General features: G+C 48.0%; 1 protein-coding gene across 2 annotated transcripts in view; it reads left to right on the top strand.

The window, feature by feature from the left end:
* Positions 1–26,665, top strand: part of UBR2 (ubiquitin protein ligase E3 component n-recognin 2) — a 1,610,484-nt gene that overhangs the window by 335,433 nt on the left and 1,248,386 nt on the right. For both annotated transcript variants that reach the window (XM_078649714.1, XM_078649715.1), the window contains exon 12: positions 23,740–23,903. In XM_078649714.1, coding sequence (XP_078505840.1) covers positions 23,740–23,903 — 164 coding nt within the window. The remainder of the gene's footprint in view (positions 1–23,739; positions 23,904–26,665) is intronic.

Here is a 26,665-nt window from a genome sequence, read left to right as displayed (position 1 = left end):
ATTGTTGTTTTTCTTGAGGGGGGCTATGGTGTTGGTGCTGTCCGAGATCCATCTATGCAGGGTTCGGGCTGCGGTGTTGGGGTCATCGTTTTCCGCGATGGTTGGGGTGGAGTTGTTGAGGGAGGAGGTGAGCTGGTCATCGGTGATTTTGGTCCAGTTTCTTTGTGGAAGCAGGTGCTGGTGTCTGTGGATGGTGGGTGTTCTGAAGGTGAAGTGGACGCAACGATGGTCGGTCCATGGGAGTTCGGTGGTGTGGCTGAAGGTGATGGAGTTTCCTGTGGTGAAGAGGGGGTCGAGGGTGTGTCCTGCTGAGTGCGTGGGCTCGGTCACGATCTGGCGGAGTCCAATGTTGTGGAGGTTGTCCAGGAGGGATGTGGTGTTGGGGTCCAGTTGATTGTCGAGGTGGAAGTTGAGGTCTCCCAGCAGGGTGTAGTTGGTGGATGCGATGGCCTGCGGGGAGATAATGTCCGTGATGGAGTTGGCGAAGCGTCCGCGGGGTCCAGGGGGTCGGTAGATGAGGGTTCCTCGGAGGGCGGCGGTGGGGCTGGCCAGTATCTTGAAGTGAAGGTGTTCCATCAGTTCTGTGGACTCGTCAGGGAGTGTGCTCAGGCGGAGGCTGGATTTGTGGACGATGGCGATTCCTCCTCCTGGGTGGATGGGGCGGTCCTTCCTGGAGATCTTGTATCCTTGGGGGATGGCGATGGCGATGTCCGGTCCAGAGGTGCTGTTGGTCCAGGTTTCGGTGAAGAATGCTACGTCTGGGGTTGTGCTGTCGAGGAGGTCCCAGATTTCTGTGGCGTGTTTGTGGAGGGATCGGACGTTGAGGAGGATGCATTGCAGGGTCTTTAGTTCGGTTGTGTTCTTGTGGGCGGGTTGTGCTGGATCCGTGTTCTTGGCGGTGCTGCAGGTGTGCCGGCAGCGGTGACAGCTGAAGGGTCCATGGGTGTCGGCTGGTGATGCTAGCTTGCAGTTGTTGTTGCAGCCTGGGTTGAGTGCGTGGAGTGTTGCTGGGTCGTAGCGTTGGCGGGGCGGAGGTCCAGGGTTCCAGGTGCTGGTCGCGGACGGGTCGCAGACGGGCGCAGACGTGCTTGCCTTTGATGCGCCTTCGGTGCACCAGCGGCGTGCCCGCAGCCCGCGGCCGCTGCGCGGCCGCGTAGTGGCCGCCATTAAGTAGGGGTCGGGGAGGGCTGGACAGCTGGGAGGCGGGAGTGGGGAGGGGAGCTGGATTGGGCCGGTCGTGCTGGGGGGGAGGGGCCGCGGGGGCAGCAGCGGCGGGGAAAGGTAAAGGGAGGAAAGAAGGGATAAAGAAAAAAGGGAGAATAGGCAGAAATAAGGCACAAAAGAGCAGAGATGCAGAAAAGAGCAGAAAGGTGAAAGATAGAAAGGGTAAAAAAAACGAGTGAAAACGAGAGAAGGAGCAGAGGGAGAGAAAGGGAAAATGGGCAAAAATAAGGCACAAAAGAGCAGAGGTGCAGAAAGGTGAGAGATAGAAAGGAGAAAAAAACGAGTGAAAACGAGTGAAGGAGCAGAGGGAGAGAAAGGGAAATGGGCAGAAATAAAGCGCAAAAGAACAGAGGTGCAGAAAGGTGAAAGATAGAAAGGGGAGAAAAACGAGTGAAGGAGCAGAAAGAAAGAAAGGAGACAGAGGTCCACTGGACCACCAGGGATGAGGCGCAGGGAAACCTGCGGGTGGAGGAGGGCCTCGATCACCAACACTCAAGAGTGCAGGGGCAGGGGCACCTCACTTAATGGTGGAGCTGCGAGGGTGGGAGAGCAATTTCACTGACAATGAGTCAGTGGTCTTGCTCGCCTGTCCCCGCAGTGGCCGCCATTAAGTAGGGGTCGGGGAGGGCTGGACAGCTGGGAGGCGGGAGTGGGGAGGGGAGCTGGATTGGGCCGGTCGTGCTGGGGGGGAGGGGCCGCGGGGGCAGCAGCGGCGGGGAAAGGTAAAGGGAGGAAAGAAGGGATAAAGAAAAAAGGGAGAATAGGCAGAAATAAGGCACAAAAGAGCAGAGATGCAGAAAAGAGCAGAAAGGTGAAAGATAGAAAGGGTAAAAAAAACGAGTGAAAACGAGAGAAGGAGCAGAGGGAGAGAAAGGGAAAATGGGCAAAAATAAGGCACAAAAGAGCAGAGGTGCAGAAAGGTGAGAGATAGAAAGGAGAAAAAAACGAGTGAAAACGAGTGAAGGAGCAGAGGGAGAGAAAGGGAAATGGGCAGAAATAAAGCGCAAAAGAACAGAGGTGCAGAAAGGTGAAAGATAGAAAGGGGAGAAAAACGAGTGAAGGAGCAGAAAGAAAGAAAGGAGACAGAGGTCCACTGGACCACCAGGGATGAGGCGCAGGGAAACCTGCGGGTGGAGGAGGGCCTCGATCACCAACACTCAAGAGTGCAGGGGCAGGGGCACCTCACTTAATGGTGGAGCTGCGAGGGTGGGAGAGCAATTTCACTGACAATGAGTCAGTGGTCTTGCTCGCCTGTCCCCGCAGTGGCCGCCATTAAGTAGGGGTCGGGGAGGGCTGGACAGCTGGGAGGCGGGAGTGGGGAGTGGAGCTGGATTGGGCCGGTCGTGCTGGGGGGAGGGGCCGCGGGGGCAGCAGCGGCGGGGAAAGGTAAAGGGAGGAAAGAAGGGATAAAGAAAAAAGGGAGAATAGGCAGAAATAAGGCACAAAAGAGCAGAGATGCAGAAAAGAGCAGAAAGGTGAAAGATAGAAAGGGTAAAAAAAACGAGTGAAAACGAGAGAAGGAGCAGAGGGAGAGAAAGGGAAAATGGGCAAAAATAAGGCACAAAAGAGCAGAGGTGCAGAAAGGTGAGAGATAGAAAGGAGAAAAAAACGAGTGAAAACGAGTGAAGGAGCAGAGGGAGAGAAAGGGAAATGGGCAGAAATAAAGCGCAAAAGAACAGAGGTGCAGAAAGGTGAAAGATAGAAAGGGGAGAAAAACGAGTGAAGGAGCAGAAAGAAAGAAAGGAGACAGAGGTCCACTGGACCACCAGGGATGAGGCGCAGGGAAACCTGCGGGTGGAGGAGGGCCTCGATCACCAACACTCAAGAGTGCAGGGGCAGGGGCACCTCACTTAATGGTGGAGCTGCGAGGGTGGGAGAGCAATTTCACTGACAATGAGTCAGTGGTCTTGCTCGCCTGTCCCCGCAGTGGCCGCCATTAAGTAGGGGTCGGGGAGGGCTGGACAGCTGGGAGGCGGGAGTGGGGAGGGGAGCTGGATTGGGCCGGTCGTGCTGGGGGGGAGGGGCCGCGGGGGCAGCAGCGGCGGGGAAAGGTAAAGGGAGGAAAGAAGGGATAAAGAAAAAAGGGAGAATAGGCAGAAATAAGGCACAAAAGAGCAGAGATGCAGAAAAGAGCAGAAAGGTGAAAGATAGAAAGGGTAAAAAAAACGAGTGAAAACGAGAGAAGGAGCAGAGGGAGAGAAAGGGAAAATGGGCAAAAATAAGGCACAAAAGAGCAGAGGTGCAGAAAGGTGAGAGATAGAAAGGAGAAAAAAACGAGTGAAAACGAGTGAAGGAGCAGAGGGAGAGAAAGGGAAATGGGCAGAAATAAAGCGCAAAAGAACAGAGGTGCAGAAAGGTGAAAGATAGAAAGGGGAGAAAAACGAGTGAAGGAGCAGAAAGAAAGAAAGGAGACAGAGGTCCACTGGACCACCAGGGATGAGGCGCAGGGAAACCTGCGGGTGGAGGAGGGCCTCGATCACCAACACTCAAGAGTGCAGGGGCAGGGGCACCTCACTTAATGGTGGAGCTGCGAGGGTGGGAGAGCAATTTCACTGACAATGAGTCAGTGGTCTTGCTCGCCTGTCCCCGCAGTGGCCGCCATTAAGTAGGGGTCGGGGAGGGCTGGACAGCTGGGAGGCGGGAGTGGGGAGGGGAGCTGGATTGGGCCGGTCGTGCTGGGGGGGAGGGGCCGCGGGGGCAGCAGCGGCGGGGAAAGGTAAAGGGAGGAAAGAAGGGATAAAGAAAAAAGGGAGAATAGGCAGAAATAAGGCACAAAAGAGCAGAGATGCAGAAAAGAGCAGAAAGGTGAAAGATAGAAAGGGTAAAAAAAACGAGTGAAAACGAGAGAAGGAGCAGAGGGAGAGAAAGGGAAAATGGGCAAAAATAAGGCACAAAAGAGCAGAGGTGCAGAAAGGTGAGAGATAGAAAGGAGAAAAAAACGAGTGAAAACGAGTGAAGGAGCAGAGGGAGAGAAAGGGAAATGGGCAGAAATAAAGCGCAAAAGAACAGAGGTGCAGAAAGGTGAAAGATAGAAAGGGGAGAAAAACGAGTGAAGGAGCAGAAAGAAAGAAAGGAGACAGAGGTCCACTGGACCACCAGGGATGAGGCGCAGGGAAACCTGCGGGTGGAGGAGGGCCTCGATCACCAACACTCAAGAGTGCAGGGGCAGGGGCACCTCACTTAATGGTGGAGCTGCGAGGGTGGGAGAGCAATTTCACTGACAATGAGTCAGTGGTCTTGCTCGCCTGTCCCCGCAGTGGCCGCCATTAAGTAGGGGTCGGGGAGGGCTGGACAGCTGGGAGGCGGGAGTGGGGAGTGGAGCTGGATTGGGCCGGTCGTGCTGGGGGGAGGGGCCGCGGGGGCAGCAGCGGCGGGGAAAGGTAAAGGGAGGAAAGAAGGGATAAAGAAAAAAGGGAGAATAGGCAGAAATAAGGCACAAAAGAGCAGAGATGCAGAAAAGAGCAGAAAGGTGAAAGATAGAAAGGGTAAAAAAAACGAGTGAAAACGAGAGAAGGAGCAGAGGGAGAGAAAGGGAAAATGGGCAAAAATAAGGCACAAAAGAGCAGAGGTGCAGAAAGGTGAGAGATAGAAAGGAGAAAAAAACGAGTGAAAACGAGTGAAGGAGCAGAGGGAGAGAAAGGGAAATGGGCAGAAATAAAGCGCAAAAGAACAGAGGTGCAGAAAGGTGAAAGATAGAAAGGGGAGAAAAACGAGTGAAGGAGCAGAAAGAAAGAAAGGAGACAGAGGTCCACTGGACCACCAGGGATGAGGCGCAGGGAAACCTGCGGGTGGAGGAGGGCCTCGATCACCAACACTCAAGAGTGCAGGGGCAGGGGCACCTCACTTAATGGTGGAGCTGCGAGGGTGGGAGAGCAATTTCACTGACAATGAGTCAGTGGTCTTGCTCGCCTGTCCCCGCAGTGGCCGCCATTAAGTAGGGGTCGGGGAGGGCTGGACAGCTGGGAGGCGGGAGTGGGGAGGGGAGCTGGATTGGGCCGGTCGTGCTGGGGGGGAGGGGCCGCGGGGGCAGCAGCGGCGGGGAAAGGTAAAGGGAGGAAAGAAGGGATAAAGAAAAAAGGGAGAATAGGCAGAAATAAGGCACAAAAGAGCAGAGATGCAGAAAAGAGCAGAAAGGTGAAAGATAGAAAGGGTAAAAAAAACGAGTGAAAACGAGAGAAGGAGCAGAGGGAGAGAAAGGGAAAATGGGCAAAAATAAGGCACAAAAGAGCAGAGGTGCAGAAAGGTGAGAGATAGAAAGGAGAAAAAAACGAGTGAAAACGAGTGAAGGAGCAGAGGGAGAGAAAGGGAAATGGGCAGAAATAAAGCGCAAAAGAACAGAGGTGCAGAAAGGTGAAAGATAGAAAGGGGAGAAAAACGAGTGAAGGAGCAGAAAGAAAGAAAGGAGACAGAGGTCCACTGGACCACCAGGGATGAGGCGCAGGGAAACCTGCGGGTGGAGGAGGGCCTCGATCACCAACACTCAAGAGTGCAGGGGCAGGGGCACCTCACTTAATGGTGGAGCTGCGAGGGTGGGAGAGCAATTTCACTGACAATGAGTCAGTGGTCTTGCTCGCCTGTCCCCGCAGTGGCCGCCATTAAGTAGGGGTCGGGGAGGGCTGGACAGCTGGGAGGCGGGAGTGGGGAGTGGAGCTGGATTGGGCCGGTCGTGCTGGGGGGAGGGGCCGCGGGGGCAGCAGCGGCGGGGAAAGGTAAAGGGAGGAAAGAAGGGATAAAGAAAAAAGGGAGAATAGGCAGAAATAAGGCACAAAAGAGCAGAGATGCAGAAAAGAGCAGAAAGGTGAAAGATAGAAAGGGTAAAAAAAACGAGTGAAAACGAGAGAAGGAGCAGAGGGAGAGAAAGGGAAAATGGGCAAAAATAAGGCACAAAAGAGCAGAGGTGCAGAAAGGTGAGAGATAGAAAGGAGAAAAAAACGAGTGAAAACGAGTGAAGGAGCAGAGGGAGAGAAAGGGAAATGGGCAGAAATAAAGCGCAAAAGAACAGAGGTGCAGAAAGGTGAAAGATAGAAAGGGGAGAAAAACGAGTGAAGGAGCAGAAAGAAAGAAAGGAGACAGAGGTCCACTGGACCACCAGGGATGAGGCGCAGGGAAACCTGCGGGTGGAGGAGGGCCTCGATCACCAACACTCAAGAGTGCAGGGGCAGGGGCACCTCACTTAATGGTGGAGCTGCGAGGGTGGGAGAGCAATTTCACTGACAATGAGTCAGTGGTCTTGCTCGCCTGTCCCCGCAGTGGCCGCCATTAAGTAGGGGTCGGGGAGGGCTGGACAGCTGGGAGGCGGGAGTGGGGAGGGGAGCTGGATTGGGCCGGTCGTGCTGGGGGGGAGGGGCCGCGGGGGCAGCAGCGGCGGGGAAAGGTAAAGGGAGGAAAGAAGGGATAAAGAAAAAAGGGAGAATAGGCAGAAATAAGGCACAAAAGAGCAGAGATGCAGAAAAGAGCAGAAAGGTGAAAGATAGAAAGGGTAAAAAAAACGAGTGAAAACGAGAGAAGGAGCAGAGGGAGAGAAAGGGAAAATGGGCAAAAATAAGGCACAAAAGAGCAGAGGTGCAGAAAGGTGAGAGATAGAAAGGAGAAAAAAACGAGTGAAAACGAGTGAAGGAGCAGAGGGAGAGAAAGGGAAATGGGCAGAAATAAAGCGCAAAAGAACAGAGGTGCAGAAAGGTGAAAGATAGAAAGGGGAGAAAAACGAGTGAAGGAGCAGAAAGAAAGAAAGGAGACAGAGGTCCACTGGACCACCAGGGATGAGGCGCAGGGAAACCTGCGGGTGGAGGAGGGCCTCGATCACCAACACTCAAGAGTGCAGGGGCAGGGGCACCTCACTTAATGGTGGAGCTGCGAGGGTGGGAGAGCAATTTCACTGACAATGAGTCAGTGGTCTTGCTCGCCTGTCCCCGCAGTGGCCGCCATTAAGTAGGGGTCGGGGAGGGCTGGACAGCTGGGAGGCGGGAGTGGGGAGGGGAGCTGGATTGGGCCGGTCGTGCTGGGGGGGAGGGGCCGCGGGGGCAGCAGCGGCGGGGAAAGGTAAAGGGAGGAAAGAAGGGATAAAGAAAAAAGGGAGAATAGGCAGAAATAAGGCACAAAAGAGCAGAGATGCAGAAAAGAGCAGAAAGGTGAAAGATAGAAAGGGTAAAAAAAACGAGTGAAAACGAGAGAAGGAGCAGAGGGAGAGAAAGGGAAAATGGGCAAAAATAAGGCACAAAAGAGCAGAGGTGCAGAAAGGTGAGAGATAGAAAGGAGAAAAAAACGAGTGAAAACGAGTGAAGGAGCAGAGGGAGAGAAAGGGAAATGGGCAGAAATAAAGCGCAAAAGAACAGAGGTGCAGAAAGGTGAAAGATAGAAAGGGGAGAAAAACGAGTGAAGGAGCAGAAAGAAAGAAAGGAGACAGAGGTCCACTGGACCACCAGGGATGAGGCGCAGGGAAACCTGCGGGTGGAGGAGGGCCTCGATCACCAACACTCAAGAGTGCAGGGGCAGGGGCACCTCACTTAATGGTGGAGCTGCGAGGGTGGGAGAGCAATTTCACTGACAATGAGTCAGTGGTCTTGCTCTCCCACAGCGCTCCGTAATAAGTAAGCATTGGTTGCGGACCAGCAACAGCCGAGAAATATTGTCATGTGCTGCAGGATGTGCATCCATATTTAAGTAAACAAATTAATAAAAGCACACCGGCAACTAATGCAAGTATTTAAGGGAATCCACCAAAGATGCTGGAAAAAATCAAATGGAAAAATGCTGAGAAGACACCAAATATAGTTTTAAAAGAAGTCACAAGGCCACTGCTTATAACTTTAAAAAAGTAAGGTAACTCCGTAGTCAAGGACGCATTAAAGATAGTCTGATTTAACTCCACAAAATGCAGGGGCACGTCTGTATTTAAACAAGCATGCACTTCTGTGCGGGTGTTTGCTACATGAAGGACAAATGTTTCTCTAGCAGATGTAAAAGCAACCTCTTTTTGAGACAATAGCGCTCTTATACGGCTCATTTGGTTGACTGCTTTCAAGGTCTGAATCGACGGCCAGATAGAAACATCCAGCTTCCCATCCAGAGGAGTAAACACAACTTTTTTATAGCAAACCACACGCTCAGTTACCGTAATCGATGCCTGCTAACATCGCACAACAATCTGCATTATTTCAAAGTAAATAACTCCCGTTTTCCAGTAAACTCAACGTTGTTATGATAGCAGGTGTCGGAGTGCCTTTAAAAACTTAGGCCAAATTAGGCACATCTTGATTACAAGAGCCATGCAATTGTATGTATCTACAAATTAAGGAGTGATCTGGTGCTATTGTGCAATCCTCGCCATTCAGATAAACTTCTTTTCCCTCCTTCAGGCACCTATATGTAAATGGTAATAACCAAGCTTCATGGAGATAAGCGCTGCCTAAAGATCCATATCTGCCTAAAGCATAGTATTTCATGCAAACCTCAAAGTTAAACAGGCTAAAAGGTAACATTATGATTCCGTGGATAAGCCACACAGCTGAATCGGATCTCCAATGAGTGACCACTTGTAACCATTCTCATAGCGCGCCCTGTGCTCTGATTTGACAGTGAGAGAGTGATCGCACCATAGTTTGTACTGCTAATCATTCTCAGCATACGCTACGAATACGCTTTCACGTTACGCGTCGCATCAAAGCTTCCATGTGACGTCATGTACGGCGCCCCGTACGCGAAAGACGCAAATGTTTTTAATTATTTAAAAACATATATATATGTATTAAATGAACATACTAACAGAATACATTATATAGGGTAGTTATTAAAATAGTTTTTTAAAACTTTGAACAATCGTATATTACTTTTAAAAGCAATTACACAAATCACGGTGGAACGTCATGCGTACTCGCATCGTAAGAGTACCGTAAGCACAGCGTAAGCGTACGCAAAGCCATGTGACTTTAAAAGAAGAGATTTGATTGGTTCATCACACTTCCTATTCCAACTGTTGAAAGTTCAGTCCCATTTTAATCATTCTACTTTGACTTTCTAAGAAGAAGCATCTCAACTGAGAATCTTGCAAATAGAAGGAAGATTACCATAATAACAGCAATGGACTCATCTTCCAGCTATTCTTCAGGGGAATATTTCATTCCTGAAGAACCACCAAAGCAGAGGAAAGAAGCTCTAATTTGGCATTTTTTTACTTTTCCAGAAGGGCAAAAAAAGGTTAATGCTCCAAAAGTAAACTGTAAAATTTGCCAAACAACTCTTTCAAGGGGTGATCCATCTAAAAAATACTCCTTTGGCACAGCAAATATGGAGCGACACGTGAAGAACTTGCACCCCAACAACTTTGCTCGAGCTGCAACACGTAGGTTGCAGGACAACCCACCTGCTACTGCACCAAGCACATCAACTGCTGCATCTGCATTTTCAGCAAGCAACCCCCCATTTTAGAAATAAATTGCCCCTGGGAGTTGGCCCCCCCGGGAGCTAATTAAGAATAAAACAGACTTCTAGTTTTTTTTTCCTTTTCCACCGCGTACAAGTACCATACGCGTACCCCGCGTTTTTTTATCCATGTGGGACCCCCTGAGCAGTTCCAGAGGGTCAACATGTTTCTACCCTGCCCCTTTCCTTATTTTTCAACTTTCTTTTACAGTTTTCTTGTGACTCGGTGCTACCGAGGCACAAGATGGCTGCCAACACTTCCTGGTTTGGAGTGTTGACAGACAGTTGACATCCAATCAGCATGCAGCTCGTGCTCGTAATTGTACAGATTTCCGTACGCGTGCAGTACTTCGTCTCTAGATATCACTATGATTTTACTTTTGATTTTCTCAGGAACTACTGAACAGATTTATACCATTTAACAAAAAGCACAATCTGCGAACCGAACGTTACCTCTCTGCCAAATTTGGTGTAATTGCGTTCAGCCATTCGGGCTGTAGCCCTGGTTAAAGGTCCCTACGGAAAATTGCACGGGGAAAACACATTTTGGGACCCCCTTTTTTCTCGGCCCCTACTTGACGAACTACCCCCAAACTTTCACGGAAGGAGCGGAACGGAGCAGGCCATTTTCTTGGAGAAATTCGCGAAGATTCATCCACCAGCGCCAAAGTTATTCCAAATAGAATGTTGTGGATTTCCTATTGAAAGTAGGTCCTAACTATAACTACCTACTGGCGACCGCCAGTAGGTAATATATATTTGTGTATATATATATATATATATATATATATATATATATATATATATATACAATATAAAAAAGTAGATAATTAGAGTAAAATGGTAAAACACCTGCAGATAATAAACACAAGTCTGATAATAATGAGACATTCACGAGTGAAATGCAAGGGAGCAGAACCTAAGCAGATAATAATGGAACATTCATAAGTAGACTGCAAGGAAATAGAAAACCAGCAAATAATAAAGGAACACTCACAAGTCAAATAATAATAATGGATGTCCAATACAAAAAATAACTACTGTTAAATGCAAGAAATAAATACTATCAAATGAAAGATTCAAATGTAAAGAGCACGTATACACAGAATGGAAGCATATAAAATATATACACAAAATACATTAGATAATGCCAATGAATAAAAATACTTCACAGGCTGGTCACTCAGCACACAGACAAAAACACATATAGAAATAACTCTATATCTATACATATATCTCAATAGCACTGATCATAGAAAATACCTCACAGGCTGCAATATCTTCATCTTAGCCCACACAAAATTGGGGATCCCAAATTACAGTCCCTACGGTCAAGCGTCTCCGCAAGCCGGGAAATGCAGCACTGAGCAGATGCGTCCATCTCTCAGGAGAAATCCCGTTTTAGAGCCAAGAAACGCCATAATAGTCTCAATGCACAAGGAGTTTTTGAGAAGACACCCTCTACAGCAAGGAAACTTACTGGTGCTGGCCAGGCTCCTGCAAGCATTCGAAGTCAAAGGTTGTCCCACACATTCTCCTTGTGCTCCCACACTACATGTTCCACCCTCTTTATCTTAGTGAACCTTGCGAAAGTAGACAACATCTCAAGGAGCACAAGAAATACACTCCTAGAGTAAAACAATTCTGAACGTGAATAACCTAAAAAAAAAAAGTGAGTAAGTTGGGGCCTGTTTGTGTGTGCAGAACACAAGCCAGACTGAGTCAGAATTCAATATGGCACATAAAAGTCAATTGGCAAAACAGTTTCACAATGTACAGCATAATGCATATTTGCGCACCACCTCCTACAGCACTACACTCAGAGACACAGAAGTACATTCCACACATTTTTCTTTCTCATTCTTTCAAGCGCACATCCAACACGCTCTGTGTCAGGAAAGGCCTATTTGCTGTGTACTAAACACTCGTACTCTGAAGCTATAAGGAGACACAAAATAAAATCAAGAGTGATCATAAAAGTGCACAAAAATGATATGGGCCATATGTATGAAACTTACGTTTTGCCATTCTCAAATAGCGATTTTTAGAGAATCGCTATTTGAGAATCGCAAAATGCTATGTATGTAGCATTTGCAAATAATTTTGCGAATCCTACATATTCCTTAATTGCGAATTTCAAATTGCAATTCGCAATTAAGGAATACCTCCCCATCCATTCATATCGGCCTGGAGGCCCATAGGAATGAATGGGAAGACATTCTCAATTTGCGTTTCTCAATTAGAGAATCGCAAATTGAGAATGCAATTTCAAGGGCGCCAGGGTGTCAAAAGGACATCCTGTTGCACCCCTGAAATGTGCATGTGTGCCCATGTGGAGCACATACATGCCCTAAAGGCAATCGTGCCACATAGCACTTTGAAAAATGCAAAAAAGTGCATTTTTCAAAGAAATCGCAAATTATACCAACTTGAAGTTGGTGGTAATTTGCGATTCCTTATGGCTAAATTGCACTTTTTTTGGGCCTCATACATTGCATTTAAGGAATCGCAATTTGCGATTCCTTAAATGCAATCGCAAACTAGTGAATCGCAAATGTGCAATTCCTTAGTTTGCTAGGCTGTTTTGATTTCATACATTCCACTTAGCTATTTAGCGATCGCAAACGCCGAAATTCTGCGAATATCGGCATTTGCGATCGCAAAATTGCCTTCATACATATGGCCCATAGTCAATTAAAACAATGGTAGTCAAAGGTTATTACATGGTCCCAATACATGAGTGCAAATAACACTACAACCAGTCTATGTCTGGTTGTTTCTTTCCCTCGTATCCCATCTCCTTTGGATGGGATGTGGCTGAGGGCGCCCCTCCTTTAGCATCTTTCGCAGCTATTTTGGGGATATCCTTCTTTTATCCTTACCACCTACCTTCCCTTGAAGGTGGAGTCTGGCCTGCCTCCTAGGGATGTGTAGCGCCCTTCATATGTGTCTACTTTTTTGCCTTTAATCCAGCCATCTAATGCCTTACTGAAGTCAGACCCCCAGGATATAGCGGCATGGATTAGCAAATTTAGCGGCACAAAAATGGAAATTTAGCGGCACAAATATGGAAATTTAGCGGCAGTTTTGCGGAATTTTATTTGGCCATTTTTCCTACAACAAACGGAGATATCTTCGTTTTTTTTAGTTATTTAGTTAGTTATTTAACAACATGAAGCTATGTATGTATACTAATGTAAGCATTCCTCCCTAGAAACACTCTTGATTGTGGGTTTAAGTAATTCCCTTTTCCTACAGCTTGACAGTTACACGAAATGAATGTCCACAATGTAGTGGTAAAGCTCTGGTTTAGGGGTTACTTTTTGTTAAAACCTCCTGAACTCCTACTTGCATATATTGGGAATTTTTGGAAGACGATAAACAACAGAATTAACTGCACAAGATGCGTTTTTTTCAAGAAATTATTTTTTTACATTTTCTGTTTTTGGGATTATCAACTTTGACTATTATTTTGCTCTTCCCTTTGGTGTATTTTGCCTGCCAAAGAAAGCACAAATCCACCGGCTCCCAGAGGTTCATCTATCCATGCTTGCCCACTCCAAGCTGTTGCTGCATCCTGCCAGTGAAGAAAAAGTTTGGTCCAGTCACTAAGAAACCTTCGGTTTGAGCTAGTGTTTGTGTCTGCAGAGGTCATTCTTACAACCTGCTCTATTCTGGCCACGAGGATACGGTTTAAAAAAACGCATTGCTTTTGTGGATTAAAGTTCATTATGCGTGCCAGAGAAAATGCTCACTGGAATTTTGATGTTTTAGCCTGGGGCTTTCTGGACAGTCCAGACGGGCCCGGGCAGATGGCAGACGTGCAAAAAAAGATCATGTTTGCCTCATTTCTTTGCCAAGAATGATACAGACCAAAGCAGACAGTGGGGAGATAAAAAGACAGCCAGGTAGGCAGCTAGAGACAAATAGAGACACAGATAGACGGCCGAAGATAGATGTCGCTATTTAAAAAAAAAAAAAAAGCCCTGTGTTAGCATTGGCTGCACATGTTGTATTCCCGCCGGGCCTTCCTCACACAGGTCAGCGAACAATCGCCCTTTCTTTCCCATATTGACCCTCGGCTCCAGGGGAGAGGGCGGGGCCTCGCCCCAGTCACCGGGAGGGTCTCCAGCAGGGAACCAGACGCGGGAGGGGCACTTCAAAGCCCGTCACAGTGAGCTGCTAATGCCCCATTAAGCCTGGAAAGTTATTCTTTTGTTTTTCTGTGTCCTTCCTGCCCGCCCCAATAAACAACGTAAGTGGGCCCCCAGGATATAGCGCCTTTGTAAAAATGCCGCGATTTCTACAAAAGTGCCGATTTCACGGGCACTATTGTAAAAATCGCTGCATTTTTACAAAAGGGCCGATTTCGCGGCAAATCGCGAAATTGCGATATCCTGGAGGGTCTGTGAAGTGTCAACAAAGTCAGCCATGGTCTGTGAAGCCCACATCTGGGGTGTCCTAAGCTTTTGTCTATACTCTTCAGGGGTCAAACCAAACAGCTCTGCAAGTGCTGCTTTCCTGTTTGGTCAGGACTCCGCTATCTCCTTTTCGAATGTGAGCTGTTTTTCTCTACCGACTATTGGTACCAACTCCTATAGTTGTGTACCCACCTTCCTCATTTTGAGAGCTCTCGCATGAGACCAGTCACTTGTTTATGTCATCCCCCTGGACGTAACTAGGGACAATCCCTTTAGGCAATCTGACATCAGGGGCACCTCCAGTTACACCTCTGCTGCCACCATCCTCTCTTGGCTCTGTGTTCGGCCCGACCTGGTCCTTCTCTCTTCCAAGTCCACTGCTGCCATGCTCTCTTGCAGTGACCATCTTGCTAGTGCTGAAGCCTGCTCTGAAAGTCACCTTTGGATTGCTGTAGGGAGGTGTGCTCTTGCCTGGGATGCAGATCAAAGGTGTCTGGTAGTTTGGTAGAAGTTGATGTGGTGGTCGAGGTAAGCTGGACCAGTGTTTTGGAGAGCTTTGTAGGCATGGGTGAGTAGCTTAGAGTGCTACCGCTGGCAGAAGAAGGCAACAGAGTAGCACAAAGTATTTATTTATTTGCATTATTAAATCTTTCCATTTCTTTTCGTCCTTCGATGCGTTCTCGGGTAGTCCACGCTTCTCCTTGGCTCACATCAAAACATAATGGAGCGATGCTCACAGTCACTTTTATTTATTTCGAGCTCCAAGACCTTTAGATTAAAACAACAATAAACTTATTTAAAAAGGCTTTAAAAGGGCTTTCAGCCCTCTTTCTTCATCCATTGGTCTGTTAGTGTGTTGTTCTCTGTTTGTTTCCGCCGACTTGTTACAGCATACAGAGTGGGGCAGAGGGTCATCCCACTTCAGCTACTGCATAACTTCATTATGTATGAGTGAAAGCCAATCTACCAAACACAAGTGCACAGTGGAGAGGGAGAACAACTGTGACGGCACCCTGAACCGAAGTCCAGGTGTGCCTGTGGCCGGCAGAGTTGCGCAGTGACTGAGTCAACAGCCGACTCAGGTCAGAGAAAGAGCGAGTCTCGGGGCTGGGACCAGCGACTTCGAGCTTGATTTGGGAGGCCAGAAGGACCTCTACCCCGATCTCCGACATCCTGGCCTTTGACTGCCTTGTTGAGGGCTGAAATCTATCAAACCAATAGGAGTGAGGTCTGGCGGTATGTCAAATTGGATCAGATTTAAACAATGGAGAATATTTTTTTGCGTAAGTTGATTCAGGTCCACCACTCAACCCCAGCATTTTCTGTACATGAGGACCTGGGACTTGATTATGTTTCGGATCTGATAGCTCTATCTTGTGCTTGATCAAGATCTGAAGCAGGGCGGAGCTGAAGTTAAGCCGTTCGATTCTTGAAGACTGTTTGGCGATGGAGCGGGTATCTAGTATATCTTGGATTGCTCATGTTAAGGCAGCCTTGTTTTCTATAGGTAGGCCAGATCTTTTTACCAATCCTACCTCACTTTCCGCCCAGGAGCTGGGGAGTGTCAAAAGGTTGTTCTTGGAATGGACCCGTTTGGAGAGAGAAGGTTTAGAACTCCAGAAGCCTTGTGTTAGGGTCACATGCTTTTAAAAACTGTGCAGGGGATTGAACCGTATTTGTGTTTGATTCGCTCAGAGCATGACAGGTTCTTATTGACCAGGTTCAAGTTTGATAAATTGAATCACATGCTAGCATCTCCTTGTGAGTGGATTCGGGCTGAGGAAAAGGGCACCCTGTGGCTGCGACATTCTGTCTCTGCAGGATGTGCTCCATTTTTATAATGTTTTGCCCTTTCTGTAGCTGGCCAAGCAAGCAGTTTTTATACCCCTTGCTGAAATCTTTGAATTTTAAACAAGTTAGACCTGCCCTGATGTAACTTCTGATGCTTCCCACTGACCGGGTGATTTTTACAGTTTTATCTTTTTTTTAATGCTGTTTGGGTGTCTAAGAAGTCAAGACCAGGTTCATTGTTTTATGCTCTTGTTTTTATGAGTGTTTTAATCGTCTGTTTTTATTGTATATGAATTTGATATTACTGTTTTTCGACATCGATTCTTTTTTGGTGACTTTGTTTACCGAATAAAGATTTATTGAATTGACTTACTTGAATCTTTCCTGGGCTTGGAGCCAGTGGAGATTGTTGCCGTGTGGAGAGATGTGGTTATTTCGCAGGATGTTCATAATGAGTCTAGCGGTGGCATTCTGGGTGGTTTGGTGCCGGCTTAGGACATGGGCTGGGATTCTAATGTTGAGGGCGTTTTCGCAATCAAGTCTGCTTGTCATGAAAATGTGGGTGACCAGTTGTCTTGTGTTCAGTGGGATCCACTTGAAAATCTTGCATAGCATACACAGGATGTGGAAACATGATGTGGAGACTGCGTTGATCTGTTTGGTCATGAAGAGGTTGGTGTCCAGGATAATCCTGAGGTCCTTGTTGATCTTCCCGTCCTTACAAAAGGCCCTCAGCACATCTCTATTGAACAAGGACAGGTTAGCCATGCCAAGCTCAATTTTTCCTTGCTTTTGGATTCTTCAAGAACTTTGCCACATCATTTTCCAACATGTCTCAACTCTTTGAAAAGTTTTTGCAATCCTGTGGAATAATCCTTTTTAAGTCAACAACAACTGATTGAGAGGCACAAGAAATTCTTTTCTAGGTGTCCACTTATTGGATTCTTAGTGGTCTCAGACTTCAACAATTGTTATATACTGTTAAATATATGTTTTGTATCCCACTGCTAGGCACCAATGAGAAATGGGGTGTTTTTTATGGTGTGGTTGTGCGACCTCTGTGTGTAATAAACTTACCAATCCCTTTAGTACCAGTAGGTTTTGTTTGTCAAGCCTTCAGCTCAACCCTGGGTATCTGTGGCTCACACGGTTGACGCCCCTTGAACTCCTCAGGGGTACTGGTAGAAGTCCAGCCCCCAGTGATCTACATGGCACCTAGTATTGTGGTCTCAGCCAAATCCTTCCCTGGAGCGATAATTCAGCATGTGGGCTACCACGCTGCACTACGAAGACTCTCCAGGGCTCACTGAACTCGGATGCAATTTTAGGCATCAGGTGTTGCCCGGAAGCGGTCTGAAGATTCTGGGCTACCACCTTGCCCCAGCAGGCTTCTCAGCTGTTGTGGCCCTACGCTGTGAACAGGAGGTCAGCCCAAGGATCCTTATAGTCTCTTTGCTTTAGCTGGGCTCCAGAGACGACTTCTCCACGAGCAAGACACAGCTGCCATTGTTCCTCTTCTTTGCTAGCCACCAGGTTCAGCAGGTGCAGCCCACGCTGGTGCAGCCTCTATTTACCAGTTGCCTGATGTGGCTCGGCAGTCCTTCTTCCAGTGTAGACTAGATCGGAGTTTTGGTTGCCAGGGGTGCCTTATTTATGCTCAAAACATGAGCTCAAGGTAGGGTGCAGTTGGTAGCCAATATGCTACCAGGTTTCCTCCCTCCTGATGACTACTTCCTGGGAAGTGTGGCATCTGGCTATCCCAAGATGCACCATTCAGCCCGCTCCCCAGCATAGCAGAACCACACTCTTTGGTCCAGAGCTCCCTAGCCCAACCCAGAGGTGTGGCTACAAAGGGTGATACCTGCCCCTCGAAAACTGATGGGTGCCAGCTAATTTGTTTAAACAATGGGCTGCCTCTCTTCCAAGTACTCCTCATATGCTCTTCAAAGGCGGTTTCAGTTTTGAAGTTTGTGGTTTGGCCAACACTTGTGTGACTTCCTACAAGAGGGAGGTAAAACCGCTGTCCCGTGCAGGGCCCTATTATCTACAATCCTGTTAGCACATATCCCCAGGAGGGCAGAAATGGGTCTTGGAGACAGGTGCCTTGTGCAACCGTTAAGGTCATGGGAGATTTATGGCAAGAAAGTGGCAACTTTATGAAAGTGGCAGGCGTTACATTCATTTCAACGTGGAAATCAAGTTGTAGTTAATGTAACTAGATGTTTGATACCTTCAACTTAGGTTGCACCATTCAGAAGTTACTACAACTGATGGGCCAGGGTGTAACTCTTTACTTACCACTGGGGTGACCAAGTCTCTTCACAGTAAAAACAACAGTTTTGCGTTTTTTCTGCCAGATCATGTAAAATATATGTGCTTACAATTTTAAATGGTGCACTCTCCCCTAGGGCTCGGTAGGCCTTGCACATATCACAGAGGGAGGGTTGGCTTTGCCATTGCTTTAAAACAGTTTAAAACTAGTATTCCAGTCTCCCATGGCTGAATAAAGTTGAAATTTGAAATTGAAGTACATTGCTTCTTTTTTCCTGTGTCTCTGTGATGTCTTAGTAACTTTCTTCCACAGTCCAGTGACCTCCCTCTATTGTCATTTTGATACTATTACTGTTGACTCCAGAATGAGGTCCTCCTCGGTTTCAATACTTAGAATTTTGCATTCCTCTGAACAATTTGGTTCTTATTCACCTGTTAATCCCATGGAAGATGATAAAGAGCAACCCGACCTATCAGCAGGCAGTATGCTTTTAACCCAGGAAGTCTATTGCCAGTTTGAAGGTTTTCCTAAAATAATTCAGTCTTGCTAGGATGTGAGGGAAAGAGTTACTAGACTGAGACAGCGAGATGACCCTATGAGCTCGATCTACTTTTTACTTAGCCCTTTTTAGTGGTTTGGGCTACTACCAGGTTTATCTTCTTCTGCTAGTTCGCAGAAGGGACTGACCGTTCTTTCGTCACTTTCACCCACCACCCTACCCCACAGAATGGTCAGCCTCATAGTTCTGCAGTAGCAGGGGAGCTAGGCCTCCACCACCATGGGGAGGTGCTTTCTCCCTGGGTTAATGTGGTTGTGTGCTATGGATGTAAACTCACAGATATAGCACCCTATGGACTGGGGGCGCCAAAGTTTTTAATGGAGTAGTGCAGCCCCTCATCACTGCAGCACAAATAGGTTCTGGAGCCAATGTAGCGATTGACCCATTCCGCATTTACAACATAGTATGCAGTAGGTGTCACTTTTTGAGCCACCCCTATAAATCTGCCAGTGTTTCCCTGCCACCCCAGACATCCAGCCCTGTCTCGGCTGTCAAGCGGCCTTTTCCATGCAGGGTCTCTCCACCACAGAGTCTGTGAACCTGGGCATCTGTTCGTCAACACAGAAACCAGCACCAAGTTATTTGGAGCAATGCCCACAAAGACCGAGACTCCCCTTACTTCACCTCCTAGCTCTCTGATCCTCTGCCATTAATCTCTGTAACATGAACTCTTTTTCTTCCATCTTTCAACTTCCTCCTTGTAGAAGCATCATCTCATTTACTATAATGCAATAGCAATCTTTGAACACTGCCTCCTGCGGGGGGGAGGGTGTCTCCTCTGTATCTCCTGACCCATGCTCTTCATTAAGCCCACCATGGTGCACTGTATCGGTTTTGGTTCTGAAGGCATCGCTCATTAAGGGGTGACCAGTCAGGAGTAGGGCACTGAGCCTTGTTTAGACAGGTTAAAGTCGGAGCTTATGGAAATGGTGCAGAGACAGTAAGGAGCCATGCCCTGCCACCCCCTCTCTGGCAAATTTACCCATTGACAATCTAGTCTATAGTTCTGTCTTTAAGGTCTCTAAATCAGCCCACTTGGTTTACTAACCCGAATAAAACTGCGGATTGGCCTGAGTGGGGTGTGGTATCCTGCTCTTCTTGATGTTTAGTCCTTCCTTTGTATTCTTTGCCCTTCTGCTCAATCATTGTGTGAGTGATGTCATGGAATGTTCCTGTGTGTCTGGTTGAGTGAAATGTTAGTTGGTGTATGTGGGCTGAGCAGATGGGATGCTACTCTCGGTGTGGCTACTGCTACAACCATCTTTTATTCTACATTTTCTGTACCCTAAGGTGCCTACTTTAATCTAAAGAATAAATTACCTTTTGGATTCACCGTCAACTCTGCCTACCCTCCGCTTTACATTATCATACAGATGTCAGTCTCTTGTGGTACAAAAACTCTCTCTGAGTTTGACAGTAAGATTTGTCAGGAGTGCCTTAGGCCATCTGTGGTCAGTCATGCCTATTGTATTCCCAAGTGCCTCTGCTCTTGGTGTTGGACATGAGTCTGTACTATGTTCATCAGAATGTTGCTGCAGGAGTGATGCAACAACCACAAGTCTCCTTTCCTGTAGACTTCTCCGAACAAATTTAAGACTTTGCTTGTTGTTGAGGACCAAGAGGGGTACAGGGAGGCAGGGAGATGAGAGAAGAGACACAAGAGACATTGTTGGTTTGTAGTCACACTGCTCAATGTGGCTGGTGGTGGTTCCCGCAGATTTTCTGTAGTCTCTCATGTGATTTTTCTTTTTTTAATACTAAACAGAGTGCAAGACTACTGTTACTCTTAGCTCCTATATCGGCTTAAAATACACAGAAGTGTTTTCATTTGCTTGGATTTCACATGAATGATAACATTGACATACATTCAGCAGATCACTGGTATAGTACCTGTATCTTGTTAGAGCCAGAGGAATTGTCATGAGACTGGTTGTGTTCTGATGTGGTATAGCAGTTGTTAATGATCAGAAACAAAGGTTCACATAGATTCTGAACATATAACTGTGGATGCCTAAAAGAGAGTTGTTAGAGCACATATGTGCAAGATTGACTGAATCCCAGTATGTGGTTGCAGGGGATAGTACCGGGACCCAACTGGAGTCCCTTTCCCTAAACAGGAAATATCTAATTCTCTGTAGCGATCACTAACCAGAGCCCTCTGAAGACAGCATTGAGTAATTCCAGTGATGCAATGAAAGTATTTGAGATTAATCTGCAGGTGAAATTTCCAGATGTGCCACAGACAGGAAAGTGCTGGAAGATATTCTCTACATCTAACTTGAATATAACCCCCAAAATAGAGCCAGGAACACAGGTGAAAACTGAACCCAAACAGAGAAGCTCTGGTGGAGAGCAAAGCCCAACTAGGGGATTCATCTTATCAGCAGGGACGAAAGCCAAGCACTTGGCCACACCCCGGGTGTGTCTTTTATAGAATGCTAGAAATCTGTCTTTTCATCCCCTTCCATGCATTGAAAACCTACATTTGCAACGCACTAAGAGGAACAAACATTGTCCTGTCCTATTTGGGAGACATCACTACTTCTAGTTAACAGTGCTAGAGAAGAAGGTCCTAATTTTTAACCAATTTTAGACTAGTAGGTGATAAACCCGTTTAAGTTGACACCATTGAGGCCTAACTCATTTCTCATTATGTTAGGAAGTCTAATATGGTTTCCATTCTTGAATGCCTCAGATCGCTTTAGAAGAGTAAGCAGACAGGATTGAGGCTTGTATCATCTACAACTTGTAGACTGTTTCAGGGCTACATCCTACCTAATACCACAGTGAAAATCATTGAACAGGACATTACACCAAATATGTTTAAACAGTTGATACGAAACACAGCTTTGAGTCACCTCTTCGAGGAAAGGTAGAACCAGTAGAAGACCAAAACTAAGATTAGCAGCATCAGCTGAGTATTCTGGACAAGCTCCTTACTTCATTCTTCAGTCTTCCCTGTCTCTCGGACCAGCTGACAGTTAAAGCCTGCACACTTTGCACTGCCTAGGGCTTTTTGTCACTCAACTAGCTGTTCCTTGTACTGTAGTGTAGTTGCTGAACCTTCTTTAGTACAGTTCCCCATACTTGAACCTGTTATGATGGCTTCTAGTTTAGCCCGCTCCTCCGCACAGCTCTGATTTGCTGGCGGAAAGCCTAAACATACACAGCACGGCGGTGACGTACGCAGCGAATATCCCGCTGCTCGGAATCCCAACACCACAGGGTAGACTTACAGATAGAGCGCTGCGCCCCTGGCACACGGCTGGAATAATGGGAGTAGGCGCCTTCTTCGGAGACGGCAACCTACTTGACCATGACGCCTTCTTGCAGGCCACCGGAGCTACGCCACAGCTGTACTTGCTTCATGCCACTGTCACACATTACATACAACTCAGATGGGCACCGCAACGACTCCAACCCCCACAACACGAATTGGTCTACTTACTATACTACATGGGAGCGGGAGGACACCTAGTACGTTGGCTATATACGGGCATCAGGGCGCACGCTGCAATTCCGATCGCGGCGCTTAAACACACTTGGGACCAGGACACGGAGCGGATATTGACGGAGAAGGAATGACTTACGATTCTGGAACACCCCCGACGGGTATCGCGCAACGTCAGGTTCAGATTTATACAAGTGATGATATTGCATAGAGCATATCTGACCCCCAAACGACTACATAAAATGTTTCCGGACTCCCCCCCCCCATAGCTGCCCCTGTTGTGGAGAGAATGAGGCTGGTTTCCTCCATATGACCTGGACTTGCATACGACTTCGTGGGTATTGGTCGGAGGTGTGTCAGACGTTGCGGTCGGTCACGAATCTGCCGGTACTGGTAGAAGCAGCGTCCTGCCTATTGGGGCTGCGTGGACGACCTAAGCCATTAAAAGCCCAATTGAAATTGTTAGATTTGGCTATCCTATTGGCTATTAGGGCAATAACGATGAGGTGGAAATCCCCTAGGCCTCCGGGAATACACCTATGGCAGGCAGAGGTGCTAAAATGGGGACGCGCAGAAGGTGCAGCACTTAGGAGAGAGGAGGCACGGGGCCACAGAAAGTACCCCATATCCCAGGATTGGGAAGGTATGCTCTTAACACTTGAAGATATAGACCTAACTCAGACACTGGGACAGGGATCACAGGGCTAGGACGGAGGGGGTAGAGACTGCCTTATTTGGGTCTGGGAGTTCCCGAAAGTCATACGCTACACTACGATACAGCACCAATTAGAACACACGAGCGTCAGAGTAGACCGAGCTTAGAAATACGAACTTCCTAAACCACCCGGAGACTGGGAGGGTAGAGTTAGTACGAGGGAGGGAGATAGTGGGGGGGTGGGAAGATGAGACGGTCTTATTGTTTAATTCCACGCAGATACTGAATATACACACAGGCATTTAAACAGGAAACGAAGTATACTATGAATAAATAATTGAACTACCGCTGTCTACATGTATGAGAATACAACTGTAAATGTGGGAAGTTATGATTTGGGAGAAAACTAAAAAATACCGGCTGATGTAATACTGATGATGAATGTAATGTCATGCTTCTGAGATACAGCTGTGAATAAAGAATTTAAAAAAATGGCTTCTAGTTTAGCACAAATTATTCTGTACTTCTATTTAAAGTATAGGAGTCTAATTACATGTATTTGACAGTGTTGTATTTAGTAAATGCTGTACATGCTGTAACATATTGTACTTCTAGAACAAATGAGAGATTAGATGTTAAAAAAATAATGATATTCTTTCAAAACTGTATGTTAAAACATACATCCTTAAATGCAACCCTGATCCTTCCCTTTGTCATCATAGAGCATCATAGTGTTGTGGAGTGCATGCACTGTTTTACTCATTCTGTATTGTTTGATATTAAGCAGGAGAGAGCCTCATTCTGGTTTGGTATGAAGTAGGAGAGAACCTTCCAGTGAGAGCCCTTTGCAGTCAGTTATGTTTGTAAGGTATAATGGAATATTGACCATATGCAATTGTTGGCTGTGTTTATTTCTTTACTGATAGAGAATGTTATTATTTTGTCTAGGCCCGTATGCTTATTGCTGAGGAAAATCTCCTGACCACTATTATCCAGACCTTCATGGATCACTTAACACACCGTGATAACCGTAGCAGGTTCCATTTTGAGCGCTACACTGCCCTGCAAGCATTCAAATTCAGAAGAGTGCAAAGCCTGATTTTGGATCTCAAGTAAGTATCTATGAAAAAGTACAGCTAACCACATTGAAGTTCTATTGATTCTCAATTTTCCAGTCCATCCCCCTTTTCCTTCCTATCCCTACCCCTAATTCTTTTCAAGTGTCTGTAATTTAAGGATATTGGAATGAGTTTATGCCCTCACAACATGTATGGAAGGAAGTCCAATGCAGTATTCTCGCTTCTGAAATTAACAGTGCCACAGGTATTGATAACTTCAGCAGGTGGGAATACTGTGGCATTGGAGCTATGCTTGTGAGCGGCCCCTAAAGAATAGAGAATTACTGTTGCAATCTATATTACCCCACCAGATTACAATTGTACTTCCACATTTCCAGGCAGTCTCTCACTAGGTATTACCTGGTTAAGTGTCCAAGTGTAAACTGCAGGAATGCAATGTTTCCATTACAATTGCCGTTCCTTGTTTGGCTGGAAACTCTGCTTCCGGGTGATTCAGAACTTGTTTACACGTTAATAGAAACCTACTTGTGTGGTCATCTAAAATGCACTAGTCTTTGGTTTCTGTGGAACTTAGTTTGAAGACTACTATTAAGGACTGTGCTCGGGGGGCGGAGCTAGCAGCCGCGGAAAATGGCCGCATAGTCCCGGGGCTCCTTCGGCACCAATTCAATATCCTAAATAATCCTGCATTAACCTAACCCTTGATACTCCCCCGGCACCTCAGTGAGTTGCGGACTGCGAGGTGGACAGGCGGACCCGTCCTGGGAGCGATCCTTCCTGCCCTGACGACGATACAGAGTCTGTGGACTTCGGCGGTGCGAGGGCCTGTGATCCGCGGACTCAGGTGGCTGCGAGTCCGGGTTGCGTGCAGCGACGTGCGGCGGCGCCCGGGAGCGGGCGCGGGGGAGATCGGACCTCCTGCTGAGGCCAGCATCGGGACGGAGGGGACACGTCGGTGGCTCCGGCTGCCTGTGCTGAGGATTTGACTGGACGGTGAGGCGGCGCGGAGAGTGTGGGGAGTGCGTGGGGCTTATAACAGACCTGGGAGCCGAGGGTACAAGGAGCGGCTACTCCGGAGTGCGCGCCTCACACAGTACACGAGAGGCGCGATAGCCCTTTCGGCCCCCCTCCCTACCTTGGATGCGTGGCGTTATTTGAACCCCCGGCCAGGGACTTGTCCTTCTCTGGAGGCCGGTGCAAAGTACAGGTGGGACAGCGCAGCTCCTCTGCTCTCCCGCCCCTCGCTCGCCTCACTGGGATCTGCGACTGAGGGCCTTACACACGTGGCCGAGGCCTTGCCAAGGGGCCTGCAGAACTCACGGCTCAGGCGGCTCTACCGGCTCGGCTGAGACCCCTACATAGGGGCGGACATTCTCCTAAGTGCGAGGGTCGCACTGGCAGCGACTTTCGGGGTCTGGTCTCCCTCCGCGCGGGTGCGCCGACGCCGCAGAACGCAGTGAAGCATGGGGAAGGGAGACAGAACCCAAAGCAAGCTCCCTTTTGCACAGCGACGAGTGCCGGTGCTGAGCCCCCAGGTTCGCAAAGACGAGGCGCAGACAGCGGGTGAACAGCCGGAGGACAGCGCAGATATAAAATCAATGCTTAGAACCATGGAACTAAACATCCAGGCGAACTTCACGGCGCTGGGTACGAAAATGGACGCCATGTCCTACAGAATGGACCGCATGGCGGAACGACTAGATAAACACTCGGAGAGACACGACATGGCGGAAAGGCGCATAACTGAGGTGGAGGAGGCTCACTCGGACTTGGACACGGCGCGACGCAGGGCGGAGACATTGATCAGGGCTCTGCAGTACAAAACGGAGGATTTAGAAGCAAGGTCCCGTCGCTGTAACCTTCGCATCCTTGGCCTGCCGGAGACCACTCAGACCGGTAGAATGGAGTTATTCGTGGAAAACTTGCTCACCAAGCTGCTGGGTGAAGGAGTGTTCTCAGCGATGTTTGTGGTTGAACGAGCACACCGATCGTTGGGTCCGAAGCCTAATCCGGGCCTCCCCCCGAGGCCGATAATAGCGAAGTTGTTGAATTACAGAGACAGGGACACGGCACTCCGGCTGGCACGGTCCAAGGGCGATCTGCACTTCGAGGGGTCAGTGATCTCCATTTTCCCAGATTTCACGGCTCGGGTGCAGGAGGCGCGCAAACATTTTGCGCCACACAAGAAACGACTCAGAGACATGGGGCTCGATTACGCCATGCTGTACCCGGCCAAGCTGCGGGTCAACAGGCAGGGCCACTCTCATATCTTCACGGACCCTGCGGAACTGCAAAAAGCCTTGAAGAAGTGGGCCCGAGACAAGCCGGAAGATCAGTCAGAAAGCCGGGAAGATGCCGAGCAACGGAATATGGATGACCAGGAGTGACTTGGAGATGTCCACCTTGTGGCATAGTGACTGCCGACACATCATCCTGCGGCGAGAACCTCGAGGGTCGTGGAACTGGAGCAGCCCTACATGGACATGATGTCACAGATAAGCGGGGATGGGACATTAGCACTGTGGTTGTTCATTTATTGTATTGGTATGCTCCCATAGTAACTGTTTCGCTCCACGGGACAATGAGTGGTGGTTGGGCTATGTTGGCTAAACTTGGGGTGGGGAGGGGGAGGTAGCCCTACACAGTTGGGGTACAATGAAGATGTTGATGCTCAGGTTGATGTGATGAAGTGTTGCTGGTGGTGCACGACGGAGGGATGGGGCGCTGGGCAACAGAGTTGTGACTTGTTAGCTGAGACTGAGTTGGCTGGCTACCTTTGCCCACGAGCGGTTGGC

The sequence above is a fragment of the Lissotriton helveticus genome, chromosome 6 (genome assembly GCF_964261635.1).
Source record: "Lissotriton helveticus chromosome 6, aLisHel1.1, whole genome shotgun sequence".
Classification (NCBI taxonomy): domain Eukaryota; kingdom Metazoa; phylum Chordata; class Amphibia; order Caudata; family Salamandridae; genus Lissotriton; species Lissotriton helveticus.
Note: the sequence above shows the minus strand (reverse complement) of the source record. Positions and strands in the feature narration are given on the sequence as shown.